At 41.3% G+C, this 14967-nt stretch overlaps 1 protein-coding gene across 3 annotated transcripts in view; it reads right to left on the bottom strand.

Moving 5' to 3' along the window:
* FAT3 (FAT atypical cadherin 3) overlaps nt 1-14967 on the bottom strand; it is a 522893-nt gene that overhangs the window by 352258 nt on the left and 155668 nt on the right. For all 3 annotated transcript variants that reach the window (XM_066587016.1, XM_066587025.1, XM_066587006.1), the window contains one exon: nt 5374-8684. In XM_066587016.1, the coding sequence (XP_066443113.1) occupies nt 5374-8653 (3280 nt within the window). In that variant the 5' untranslated portion in view covers nt 8654-8684. The remainder of the gene's footprint in view (nt 1-5373; nt 8685-14967) is intronic.

The raw sequence follows: 14967 nt of genomic DNA on the forward strand, positions 1-14967 counted from the left end.
GTATTGCGTTTAAGCATGTTCTTATCCATTAACAGGCATCTTGTTTTAGAAGAGTTTCGGGTTATTATAAGAAAGTGATGAAAGCAATAATAGAAACCAAAAAGAGCGAAAAATATCAAAGTATGGAAATAATTTGAATACTTTACCACACACAAAAGACAAAAGGGAAAGTTCGGAAAAACTTGTGAGCAGAAAGTATAAGGCAGCCTTTATATTCACAGGATACCGGAGGGGAAATTAGTAGTAGAGCTATTACAGTACTATGGACTGTAATGGAGAAAAAACATAGATAATATGGTAAAATAAAGTATACTTAGAGTTAATATTATTAGCAATAATGAGGTTATATGTCCAAGGCTGAGTCTGTAAGATGGCACAGGAATTCCTTACTGTTCAATATTACATAGTCATAGGCATTCTGTATACCCCCATATAGGAGTTATATAAAGGCACTCTATCTGCCAATAGAATAAATGGATCTTATGGATAAACACAACACAGATCTATTAAATGGTCATGTGCATCAGCTCCTAGGATGGGCCAACACGGCAATTGTTGAGCTCAGCTCCATTTAGGTCAATGGGGCTGGGCTGCAATACTGGACACAACCCATTGTAAGGGTGTGTCACTGCGTTTGACAAGAACCAGACAAGTTTTCTAATCCTTGACAACCCCTTTAAACCACCAGAATATTTCATATATTCCTTTGGTTAGAACATTGATACAACAGGGTTTCTTGAGATCATTGTTGATAATACAGCAATTTTAAGTCTTCGAGTAAGAAAGCTCTTTGGTACAGTAGTTGTAGGACTTGCCGGGAGTTTGGACAGTGCATAGATTTTATCTAGAACCATTAATCTCAACAGCTGAGCTCACTTGTGGTTATACTGTATCTTAAACTCCAGGCATGCAAAGATTTAGAGTATCAAGAGACTTGATACTTGCCAAAACCAAGTATTAACACTGTTGTCCGAGTTCTTGTAAACATAAGTGGTGGGAAAATCAGATAAAGATCCTAGTCAAATCTTCGGTGTTCTCTAGAACTTCTCTCCAACAAGTCAACCGTCAGCTGTTAACAGCTTGTAATACAAAGCTGGTGAAATGAGCATATATTATCTATGTAAACAAACTACAATGAGAATGTTGTAATATGTGACTCCTACGATGCTCCACTACCAAAAATGTGAAGGATATTTTTTGTTTTTGTTGCACTTTAGTGAAACTTTAAAGAAAACTTTTTGAGTCAGTTTGTCAAAAAGTCCACTAAACAGTAAGGGCAGCTTTACATGGGACACCTATTGGCTGAAAAGTGGTCAAATGAGCAACTTTAGTGACAGTTGTCTCGGGCAATCGAGAAAACACTCAGTAGTTGCTAATCGCTTTGTTTCAGCTCACATACAGGTAGGCAGCCGTTCAACTTTGAAAGACTACCAGTTCACAGTGAATAGAGAAGATTGGCCGGAAGAGAACTCCAGCACACTCTGCCTCAATTTATTGAACATCTGTTGGTTTTGTATGAAAACACAGGAGCGATATGTCTTGGGATGACTGTCTGCCACTCATAAACCTCGCAGTCGCCCCATATAAAGCCACCCTGACATTTATTTTTTAAAAAGTAACCAGGAAAACCCCTTTAAGCTCTTGGTCCACAAGGCAAAATAGGGCTTCCCCCTACTGTACTATGTCCCATTTATGATATCTGCATCTTCTTAGAGTGGCAGAGAGGTCTTTGGGTCTACGTGCAAATGCTACCTCTATACCCCCTAAACCCACACTCTTGTTTTCCATTGGTGCAAGCTCCCATTTTAATCTTTGCTATGGTATCTAATTTCACTTTGTATGTCCCTAATAACAAATAAAAATGCAATAATGTGCCTACAGTCAGGATTGGGGGCTCGCGGGTCCGTTCCCTCACCGCTGGTCTTGTCACGCAGGCGGCTGCCGTGCGGCGCAGGGGCGCCCCAGTCCTTTTCACATCCCCTTGGCCACCAGGCCCCTCCTCGCCACCGGGTTGCTCCATGGCATTCTCGGCTCCATGGCAACCCGTCACTCATCTCATTCTCCACCTTCCGCAGGGCTGGAGGCGGGGTCCCCAGCTGGACTGCGTGTTCCCAGTGGCTGTCAGACTCCCCGCCCCAATCAGCTGCTGGGGTGGGAGCTCTGACATGATTTAAACCTGTCTATGTGTGCAAATGGTTGCCAGTGTTAGTTTGGTCTTCCAGCTGCACCGGCATATTGTTTGACTCCTGTTTTGACTCCGGCTTTCTGACTTTCTGCTTTCTGGACCTGACTTTGTTTTTGCCTGACCCCTTTATACCGCATACCCTCCTATCGCCAACCCGGATAGTCTGACTATTCTACTGTTTGTTTGTTTGTTTCCAGTGTCTGATTGTCATTCCCGTGTCCCGCTTCCCTAGTTGAGTGTAGGGACCGCCGTCCAGTTGTCACCCTGGGGTTTAGCCCAGAGGGGCAAGTAGGTAGGGACAGGGGTTGCGAGTTTCTTCAGGGACTTCCAGTATCCCGAACCCTGTCCTGACACCTACAAAATACCGAGTCACGTGGACTCCATGTCCCTCCATATGATTCAGCCAACAAGTAACATTCCTAAAAACCCTTCCGTCCCCCATTGTTTACCTTCTTTTGATAGATGTAACCTTCAAAAGCTTTTTATACTCTTTAACTACTCATACGAATATCTGTTTGTCCAAGGGACACGGTTACATCTTATCCATAACAGGATAATGGGACCAGTAAGACATCATATAGATGACTACTGTCGGCCCGCATACAAACTAGGCAATGACCCGTTGTACTCTATTACATGGATCCACTGAGATATATAACTCCATTACATAGAAGATGCAACCTTAAGAATAAAAAATAAATAATCAAGGCATAAGGCATGGGTGCCATCAGCCATCATTAATTGCCTTAGCTAATAATCCATGACACATCTGGATTTGCGGCAAACCTTTAACCTAAAATCGATGGCCACTTCATAATGAGCACATGAACTAAACAAACGGTAAATAAACAGGCCTGTCAGTGTAAGGTAATTCAATCCGCGACTCTCTCTGTAACTAGACAGAAGATTAATTATTCAGAGGTGTTTTAGCTGCCACCAGGCCAGTAGCAATCCGCTAATGACTTGAAGTATCAGAGATCATATTGCCGAATGGCTTTTACACATATCTCAACAGGCTGGAGTCCAAATTACCCGGCTGACTCAGCTGAAGTTTTTGGCTTGGCTCTGACGAACCGGTGAGAGGTGAATTTTTGGGCTTATTAATTTGCCTCAGATGTCAGTTATTTATTAACCAATTGTCTGACGCCAAATAAAAGTAGAATTAAAAACGCAATAACATTTAGAATGATTTTGGAGGGTTCACACGGAATGAAAAGGCATTGTATTATTTTCCAGCTATTTTCATAAGTTTCCTGGATAAAGTTTTATTGTCCAGAAAAAAAAAGGTAAAGTATTTTTTTTTTTTTAGTGTTTGGCATGGTCTCTCGTGAGGGGTAAACTGAACACCAGTCATAGACATGGACATGCAGTGATCTTTTTGGATAAAAGTAGACAATTTTTTTTATAACCCTGGCTTCCTTCAGATAGTCTTTTTTCTGACATTTTCATGTAAAAAAAAACAAAAACCCAAAAACTTTAAAAAAAAAGCAAGTAATTTTTTTCTTTTACGATTCCTCCATTTTTTACAGGTATCTTTTGGTGGTGGTTTTTTTCTCTCATACATAGAATTGTTGTTTGGCACTTTGTTCTTATAGAGAAGGCTATGGGAAAACACCCTAAAAGGGAATCTGTCACCTCCTATAAGCACCATAAAACAAGTAATGGTGCCTATTAGAGATGAGCGAACGTACTCGAGCACCGCTTTCTCCGAATAACTGACTACTCGGACGAAAAGATTCGGGGGGCGCCGGGGGTGTGCAGGGGGTTGCAAAGGGGAGTGTGGGGGGAGGGGGGGTGAGAGAGAGAGAGAGGTCCCCCCTGTTCCCCACTGCTACCCCCATTTCCACCACGCCGCCCCCCCCCCCCCGAATCTTTTCGCCCGAGCAGTCAGTTACTCGGAAAAAGCGGTGCTCGAGTCCAAAAACACCCGAACCGAGTACATTCGCTCATCTCTAGTGCTTATAGGACGGGTCCCACTGAGTCCAGGGGTGGAATTTTTTTATCCTTACCAGTCTCCCCGATCCTGCACTTTCAGTGTGTGGTCACTCAATCTGACTCTTTTCATTGAGTCCATGGACTGAATGAAAAGAATCATACTGACTGACCGTGACTTTCCAGGCTGACAGGTAAGAACACCTCAGGACTCAGCTATACCTATCCTATAAGCGCCTCAATTTTATTTATGGTGTTTATTTTATGGTGCCTATAGGTGGTGACAGATTCACTTCACCAGACCCGGACCACACTGCAGATTTTAAAAAGTTCTACAAACCACAACACAAAAAAGTTAGAAAAAAAGTCACTTAAAAACAGTGTTTGTAGGGTTTTTCATATTTTTGCCAACTTCTGGACATTTTTTGCAGCATAGGAAAACAACAAAAAGTATTTGTGGCAAAAATGTAAAACAAAAAAAAAGGCTGTATTTTTGCAACGTGACTATTTGTGACATCAAACGAACATGGTTTACTATACAGAGATAATTCTGAATGCTTAACATTAGTCATTTGTCACAATAGTTGTAAGATTCCAAATTCCACTCTACCCAGAAATTCACTTGTGTAACCTGCCAAAAGAAATGGGGGAAAAGAAGCAAAACCTGATCTAAGCATATTTCTTGCCTGGAAATTGTTTGCGACTTTTCATATCCATTATTCGGCCTAAGGATCCTTTGTATGGAGCAACACGCTCTGGTAGTCAAGCAGTGATCAATGAGATTAGCACTCATCTACCTAGCCATTACAAGGGTTGATTCAGAGCCTAGGTGAGATGACCAATTGTCTATGTCATTTATCGACCTACATGGAGAATCCTCGCTGTTGACAGTCCATCTCCTGTTCACAAAGGAAGTTGGGCACCAAACAATGATTTTTTTTGAGCAGCATAAAAGATGTAAGCCGCAAGCAACGAAGAATTTGCTGATTCAGCAATGGAACGGGTGTAGCTCTACACAAGATGACAGTTGGGCAAATGAGCATTTATGTGTCCGTGACCAATTGTTGGCCCATGTGAATGGGCCTTAAGAAAAATACAGCAAATTTTCTAATATTAAAATGTCTTTTTTGGACCAGTCATATTATAGTACAATATAGGCAAAAAAATATAATTTGAACAATTAATATGATTTTCATATGCTTTTGGATCTGTACTGTAATTGACAACACAGTATTGACACACTTTTAGCCACTTACCAGTTTCTTCATCAATATTGAATCTTCCAAGACCACTGCCGTCCCTTATAGAGTATTGTATTTCACCATCTCGACCAGTATCTTCATCTCTTGCCAAAACTTGCAACACACTAGTTCCAATGCGTGAATTCTCTTTGATAGATCCGGTTATAGCGAAATCCGAAAAATATGGAGTATGTAGGTTTTCATTGACGTCCACCACTTCCACTTCCACGAATGAAACAGATGAAAGAGAAACGGGACGGCCCTTATCCTTAGCACGTACGGTTAGATTATAGAACTGTTGTTTTTCATAGTCCAATTCCTTGTTTAAACGAATAGCTCCACTTGTTTTATCAATTTCAAACCTGCCATTGTAGTCATTCACTAAGGAATAACGTACTTGGCCACCAAGACCAAGATCTGGGTCCTGGGTTTCAAGCCAAGATATGACAGTACCCACTGGTAGATCTTCCAGTACCTTGGCAGTGTAGCTGAAAGGTACAAAAACGGGAGCACAATCATTGACATCATCCAAATAGACCTTTAGGGTGACAACTGAAAAAAGTTGTTGACCATTTTCCGCTTTGTCCCGTGCCTCAATCTTCAGTGTGTAGTTAGACATGAGTTCTCTGTCCAATTGATCGGCTACATACACTATTCCAGTAGAGCTATTTATTGCAAATTTTTTGGTGTCAGTCAAAATGGAGTAAGATATTTCACCATTTGGCCCAATATCCTTGTCTCGAGCTTCCACCTGAATTAACTCAGTCCCTATGCTTGTGCTCTCTAGAGTATTAGCAGAGTAGCTTTCTTGAAGGAAAGTGGGGCTGTTGTCATTTGCATCATTGACATGGATAGTCAACAATCGCCATGATGATCTTTGAGGTTTACCTAAATCATACGCAGTGATATTAAGAAGATATTTATCGGAAGTCTCTCGATCCATTGGCATTAGCACACTAATCTGGCCAGATTCCAAATCAATGGTAAAACAGCTATCAATATTACCATCTGTGATTGTGTAAAGTACTTTTCCATTAAACCCAGAATCGGGATCAGTGGCTTTAATTTTAAGTATAGAGGAACCCACAGGAAGGTCTTCCTTCACCGATACATCTGAAGGAAATGACTTGTCAAATTGAGGGGGCTGCCTGTTTATTGAATAGAAATCAAACAAACTGTCCTCGTAGTTTAATTTGGCATTAGCCTTGGACTTTTTGAGAAGTTTTTCTGCTAACTTCTGGGCCACCCTCGTTTCTTTACAGTCAAAATATTTAGATGGGACTTTACCATGGACTACTGTTATGTTCACGTACATAGGATCAGCAAAGTTTTCACCATCTGTGGCAGTGATCTTAAGGGCAAAGTTACTATTTCTAAGACCAGAACTGATGAATGATTTCTTAAGTTGTAAGACTCCAGAGTCTGGGTTCAAGTAGAAGAAACCTAGATCGTTCCCTGAAATTATTTTATATTTGACAAGCTCTAGCTCATCGATATCTATGGCAGAAACGGCAGTGATGTGTCCACCGGTTGGAAAATCAAAAGAGATGACTCCTTGACAAGCTACTTTTTCGAATAAAGGCTTATTATCATTTATGTTTCCTATATGAAGGGTTACATTAACTTCACTTTCATGGCGATATGGAGACCCCCAATCGGAGGCCCTAACGATAAATCTATAATTTTCAGGAGATGACTCGAAATCAAGAACATCAGATGTGCTGATAGTTCCTGTAAATTGGTTAATGACAAAAGGCAGGGAATTCAAACTGGCAATGCTATAAGTGATATAACCATTTTCTCCTTTGTCTTTATCAGATGCTAAAACTGTTAAAACACTAGTTCCGACTGGCACGGTTTCATTGACAAATGCCTCATATGAGGTTTGTTGGAACTCTGGGGTGTTATCATTGGCATCTTCCAATTTTATTGTGACCTTTGCTTTGATATCACTGTTTTTCTGCATTACTTCTATTTCATAAGTATCTTTGCCATCCAGGTTTAAAGACCGTGCTGTGGTGATCAGTCCTGTCCTGGAGTTGATCCTAAAATACTCGGAATCATTGCTTTCGGAAATTTTGTATTCCACAGATGCTGATGAAGGTTGCACTTTCACCGCTGTTACAATAGCACCGGGAGGAGAGAATTCGCTGACTGTAACATCAAAAACATCTTTTTCGAATTCAGCTTTCACCTTTTCTTTTTCAGGGCTGGCAATATGCACATATTTGAATTCCGAAGACTTTTGAGGAGACCCCTTGTCTTTAGCTTGAAGTGTCAGATTTACACCATATGGAAAGTTGTCCCAATCAATAGGACTTTTTTGTTTTATTTTATACTCGTTCATCCATTTTGCATCCTTCACCAATGAAAACTGTTGCGATTCATCTAAGACAATAGCAACTGATTCAATGTCTCCATTGGCGCCTTCATCACTATCATCAACGGTAACAATGGCATATGAAGGATCCATGTCCAACATGGATGGAATGTGAGTGACCACAGTGATTTTAGGAGCATGTTCATTAATACGTTCAATGTGAACAAAAAGTTTGGCGGTACTACTTACGCCATTGTTGCCATATAGTTTCATGCCACGATCTACAGCTAAAACCTCCAGGTCATATCTGTTTTTCTCATCATAGTTTAGCCGCCCACTTAAGGATACAACCCCACTTGTAGGGTGGACAGAGAAGAGTTCTACCTTGTTCTTAAAATAATAATAAAATTCCCCATTAGATCCAATATCGGCATCAGTGGCCGTAACCTGTGCTATGCTCGTCCTTATAGGAGTGCTTTCTGCTATAGTAACGGAGTATGTGGTTGGGGAAAACAAGGGGCGTAAATCATTCATATCTAAGACTTGCACGTTGACTTTTGTCCAGGCTTCCAAGTCTTCACCTCTCACGGATGCCTTTATTGATAATAAATAGCTGTCTTGAATTTCTCTATTCAAAATGGCCGAATTTCCTCCTTTTGTTCGTATTCGTAGAAAACAAAAATCTCCAATGACAACCTCTTCGGCTTTAAAAAATCCTTCTTCATCTCCTGACATTATCCTATATTTGATGTCCCAGGAAAGATTAGCCAGTTTAATTCCGATTTTGGTTTGACTGTTGAGGTAAGTCCGAGCAGCAGAGTTTTCGTATACTGTGGCATTGTATGTTGGGTGTGTAAACTGAAAGATCTGAGGTGAGGTTCCTGGGAGACCAATACATAATTTAAAGAGTAAATTTAGAAATAATAGGGTGATGACACTGGAGGGCGATGTCCGTATGCCTCTCAAGATATCCATGTTTGCAGCTATTCCATCATTCTTCTTTCTCCTAAAACGGAAACAAAAGAATAAAACATGTAAGAAAAGAAAAACTAGATATTATAAGATCAGAAATTCTATTCTAACTGAGAAAAGAATTTGAAATAAGGAACACAAATCTTAAATACATATACAAAAGTATGTCAAATTTTTAAAAGATTTCTACAATTACGCTTTAGATGGTTTTTAGGAATTTTTACAATTAAACAATGACCCACTTTTACTAAGCAATTTACACCAGCTTTTGGTGTGCACTAAAGATGATTACTCGATCGAGCATTGCCCTTAGCGAGTACCTGCCCGCTCGGAAGAAAAGATTCGGCTGCCAGCGGCGTGCGGGAAACGGCGGGGGAGAGCGGGGAGGAACGGAGAGGAGATCTCTCTCTCCTTCTTCCCCCCCCCCCCCGCTCCCCCTGCTCACTGCTGCAACTCACCTCTCACCTGCGCCAGCAGTCGAACCTTTGCTCCCGAGCGGGCAGGTACTCGCTAAGGACAATGCTCGATCGAGTAATTGTCCTTAGCGAGTATGCTCGCTCATCTCTAGTGCACAAAGCTGGGAGCAAAGGTTCGACTGCTGGCGCGGGTGAGAGGTGAGTTGCGGAAGTGAGCAGTGGGGAGCGGGGGGGAGAGAGGGAGAGAGAGATCTCCTCTCCGTTCCTCCCCGCTCTCCCCCCCTCCCCCCGCTGTTCCCCGCACGCCGCCGGCAGCCGAACCTTTTCTTCCGAGCGGGCAGGTCCTCGCTAAGGGCAATGCTCGATCGAGTAATTGCCCTTAGCGAGTATGCTCGTTCATCTCTAGTGTGCACCGTGCCAAAAAAGTCATAATTCAGGATATGCCAAAAAATTTGCTTGACATTCACCAAATTTGAAAGTGGTCCCCAAGTTTTAGACAGATTAATTAGAAAGCAAACCAGATAATTATGTAAATTTTGCCTCAAATCCATGTCAGCTCGTAGCATTCGGTTATAGATCAGTCGTTAAAAAGTTGACACTTTCCCCCTCCCTGTAGTGAGAGTTTATTGTGTTATTACCACTAAACTTTAATCTCTCAGCTGTATCACTCAATGTAGTTACCGACATAATTTAGCGGAACTGCAATTCGACGCGACACATAATGGTGGACCCTTGTGACAAATTTAATATTGTGAAATAGCCTTTAGTATAGCAATTCTCAACAGCTGATCTCGGTGGACAGAAACAGACCAAATGTAGCAGCAGGTCTACAGAACAAAAAGGTGTTTATTACTAGGTCATATTTTTCATCAGCAACTGACGGGAACCCATTAAAACTAATATACAACAATGCTCTTATGAGACAGAAATCTTTAGAAACTGAAAAATAAACTCTTTTGTCAAATAATTTCCACCTAAAAACTTGTTAATGAACTTTTTTTTCTTTTTTAACACTGAAGATCAACACTAGACATTGTTTGCAGATGTGAGTTGCTGACAACATGGGATGTTTATTGTAGCCTGCAGGTCTCCAAACCATCTATTTTTTTTAAATATGGTAATATATAAATGTCAAGAGCTTCACTGGGTATAGTTACCACATCTGCTATATTTAATATAGGGGTAAGATATCCTGCCATGCACCATTCTTTTATAAGAGACAGTCAGAGGTAAAATTCTCTTATCTCATGTCAACTGCACCCTTGGGGCCACTGTGGGGGTCACTATTACCACTGAGGCTATTGTGGGTGTCACTACACCTACTGAGGCCACTGTATGGGTCACTAGTACTACTGAGGCCACTTTGGGGGTCAATATTTCTACTAGGGCTACGTGGGGGGTCATTGTTACCGCTGAGGCCACTGTAAGGGTCACTATTACTACTGAGGCCACTGTAAGGGTCACTATTTCTTCTGGGGCTACTGGGGGAGTCATTGTTTACACTGAGGTCACTGTAAGGTTCACTATACCTACTAAAGGCCACTGTAAGGGTCACTATTACCTCTGAGGCCACTGTGGGCATCACTATTTCTACCGGGGCTACTGTGGGAGTCTTTGTTACCACTGAGGCCACTGTAAGGGTCACTATACCTACTGAGGCCACTATAAGGGTCACTATTACTACTGAGGCCACTGCGGGCATCACTATTTCTACTGGGGCTACTGTGGGAGTCATTACCACTGAGGCCACTGTAAGGGTCACTATACCTACTGAGGCCACTGTAAGGGTCACTATTACTACTGAGGCCACTGTGGGGGGGGGGGGGCACTATTTCTACTGGGGCTACTGTGGGAGTCATTATTACCGCTGAGGCCACTGTAAGGATCACTATTACTACTGAGGCCACTGTGGGGGTCACTATTACTACTGGGGCTACTGTGGAGGACACTTATTACTGAAGCCACTGTAGGGGTCACTATTACTGCTGGGAAGACTGTGGGGGGCACGATTACTACTAAGACCACTCTGCACGTGGCAGCATACCTCCAGATGACTTAGGGTATGTTTACACGTGGCGAAAATTCTGCGGAATGTCGCAGCAAAAATCATCTCTGCAAATTCCACAGTATTGCCGCAGCCAAAAACAAAATCCCGTTTTGGCCCTGGGAAAATCTGGTCACCTTAGTTGAAGGGGTTGTCCGGTTACCAGACAACATTGCCCCTATTAACTGAGGAAAGGTCAGCTCATCCCAGGCTTGAAAAAGTTTAAAATCAAGCTTAATTTTAATTTTTTTTTTTAAACTTTTCTTCCATAATCAAAACATGGCAATTAGTCACCACAATATAAAAGCTTTTCTCACATTTTTCTAGCGCTATACCACACTCTTAGTCTTCAGCCACAAACACATCAGAAAAGCTTTCATGTTATGGTTGCTAGCTGAGATTTTTTAATTAGTTTTTAAACTTTTCCACGGCTGGGATGAGCTGGTCTCTCCACAGTTTATTCAACTTCGCATTTTGTCAAGCAATCGTGTGCTCTGCTCCCAACCCTTGGATTTGGTTGGTGAGACTTTTTTTTTTTTAATAAACATTGCCCTTATACGGTACCACCACTTGTGTTAACCCTTTCCAATCCACTGTCTGACGTCTGAAGACATTCTGATTGAAGGCTGTACAGCTCTGATATCGGAAGACGTCCGGCAGGGTATTCTTACAGTATATTACTGGCTGTTCTGTTGTTGGGGGCCTTTCCAGCATGTCACATACTGCAGTACTGGCTCTAGCTAGCAGATGGCGCCATTGTATAATGGCAGAAAGAGAAAGCCCCCTAGGAAACCCTGAATCAAAAATTGGATTGCAAAGGGTTAAAATAACAAAAAGCAGTACTTACCCATCCTCTGCCGTGGCCATCCAGCGCTGCAGCCCTGCTATCCCCCGGGTGTTTGCTGTGGAGATGATGTCACACGAAGTCTCCTGACCACTGCAGTCAATGAGGCTGCAGCATCACCTCCCGTTCTCCTGGCATCAGCGCTCACATCCTAGGCACCAAGATGCCAGGAGTTTGGAACAGTGAGGCTGCAGCATCCGATTGGCTGCAATGGTCAGGTGACTTCCTGTGACATCATCTTCCACAACAAACACCAGGAAGATGTCATGGCTACAGCACCAGACCGCAACGGCAGCGGATAGTAAGTACTACTATTTTTCCTTATTTTGTTGGTGTGGGCACAAAGTTATCCAGGCAAACCCTTTAATTTTGTGAAACAAGGTAAACAAACTTTGGGGGACTCGAAAAGTGCTGATATTGGTAAAAAGAGAAAATTTAAACAAAATCAATCTTCGGATATGGAATTTCAGATTACATTGGTAACACTGAGGTCTAATGATGCTACTCTCTGGTCTCATAATTATACTTAGATCTTAGTGAACATACTTAACACAATAGCACGCGGTTCTCAATGTACACAGTCAGTGGCCTTATTTAGCGAAAGGAGCAAGTTCCAGTAATGAGGATTTTTTTTGTAAATAGAGGAACGTCTTTTTGTGTTGTTTCCCCCCCCCCCCTGTTTCACTCCCACTTTGTTTTTCTCGCTCTCTCAATGCATTCTGGCCTATTCAACTGAAAAACAAACCAATTTAAAATGCAATTAGGAGTCCTCAATGAGCGCATTTAAGGCTTGTAATGATGCTAAGTGCATTACTTAGCTACAGATGAGGCTGGTGCCAAACATCATGCTACTATTTCTTTATGCGAGATGCCAGTATTTAATGAAAATCACTCGTACATACACATAAAAGTTGGATGATGATGTCAAGTGCCGTTCCTCACTATATACTGTGCCATCACAAGGAACATGGTCATCAAGGTGGATCAAAAAGTTTTCAAGAGCGTTTTTTTTTTCTTTATATCCTTCTAGTGGTTTTTCACATTTCCTTTAGTGTTTCGACATCCAGAAAAAAGTACCTCGGGCTAGATAATGGCATAAACAAATATAATAACCACAACCTTTCACTGTGTGTCCAATCCAGTGCCACCAACCCAAAGCCCTCCAACACACAAAGTGAGGGTGTCATATTTATTGCTTACATGACCATTGCAACCAATGGACTACTCTAGTGGCCATGTGTGCATGAACAACATGTGACCACAATGACCAGGAATTAACTATGGTGGCACTTGAGTGACTTATAAACACAAGATGTCATGTTTTCTATATCAATGGGGATCGGAGTAGAGGAGTTAATGTTACTAGACCAGAGACATAGTAAAAGGGTGAGTAATGTCTGAATGTCATAAAACTCCTTAAAAAGAAATGGAATAACATGATTGGTCAGATAAGAGGTGGTGGATGCAAGAAGAGGCATTTTCAAAAAGTTTGAGCAGTTGGTGGTTCGCAGGTATTCAATGGTATACTGCACATAGTAGAGAGGAGACATCTTAGCAAGGATTAAACTGGGCTCCCTGTTATGATGCCAGGGCTTGCAACCTAGTATAGAATTGCTTGGGGTCTATTTCTCATCCTCATGACAAATAGGTTGATTCTCCGCTTCCTTAACCATAAACAGAGTGGTTTCTTTATAGGGGGAGGTTCAGTTGTTCATGCGATGGGACCTAATAGGATTGGGACTCCTCTTCCCAGTTGTCTCATAGCAGCCACATAGTCTGCTTCTATGGCATGCACACCCTCGTAGATATTGTCGCTGTTACGTACAGCTATATTCTACAATCTGAGTGTCAAGTCCATGCATTGTGAAAGACAATGAATACTGTACTGTTCAATCGGGTACAGTTGGAAGAATATAGGTCATAAAATGTATAGAAAGAACATATATAGAAAAAAACCCCTACAAAAATAGCTCCCATGACCGATTTTATCTTCTCAGTTGAGGAACATGTTCTACTAACCAGTGTTTCGATACAAAGGTGCATTTCCTATTTCATGTCCTATTGACATTAACAATAATATGAAAGATTCCAGAACCGTGTAAGTACATTGTAGCATTTACTGTCACTGCAGTTCTGTCTCCATAACGAAACAGAATCTAGGTCAAGTGGAGAAAGAAGAGCAGCAACGAGAGGTGAACAGAGAGTTTATAGCAAAACTGGGAGTCTTAAGAGCTCTCAAGCATGAGGCATGGAAACATGAATATACTTAAATGTTCTGTTGTGTGTGAAAACAGATCCAGAGAACGGGATAACAAGATATGAGATGGTGTGAAAAAAGAATCTACATGCAGCCAGATAAAATGTTTTCAGATACTGCACTTTTACAATTTGAAGTGGAAAATGAAATAATCCATAGAGAGAACACATTAAGTCAGTAAACGCGGTTCTTAAAAAAAAAGAAAACATTGTCGGAGTTGTAACACGGCGCTTCTGAAAATGGTTATTTCTTTCATTCATATTGACTAAGGCGGCTTTGCTTAGAGAACTTCAAAAAATGTAGGATGAACTCAAAGCTGTCTAAAATGTTGAAATAATTTCTGAACTAAAGTACTTTTTCTGGTTCTTTATTTATGTGAAAGCTGGAAAACAGAGAACCAGAGAGGTATTGATGCCTTCAAATACTGATATTGACTTTTAAGATGGCAAAACATACAAGTCAAGGTATAGGTTTGACTTGAAGAGCAGATGACTAGGTCTTTCTGATTTTGTATAAGAATGAATTCATTAAAAAAGCACAAAAAAGATGAAGCAAAAAGAGGAGGAGGATGAAAATTAAAAGAAAGAAAGATGGATAGACCATCAACAAGATATTTGGAGATTAGGAGGATGACCATCAATGAGATGGATATAGAGAAAGAGGGTGACTATAAATAAGATTGATAAAGTGGAAAAAGAGGACAATCAATAAGATGGATGGAGAGGAAGAAGAGACCATAATCAAGACGGATGGAGA

The sequence above is a fragment of the Eleutherodactylus coqui genome, chromosome 1 (assembly GCF_035609145.1).
Source record: "Eleutherodactylus coqui strain aEleCoq1 chromosome 1, aEleCoq1.hap1, whole genome shotgun sequence".
Classification (NCBI taxonomy): Eukaryota; Metazoa; Chordata; class Amphibia; order Anura; family Eleutherodactylidae; genus Eleutherodactylus; species Eleutherodactylus coqui.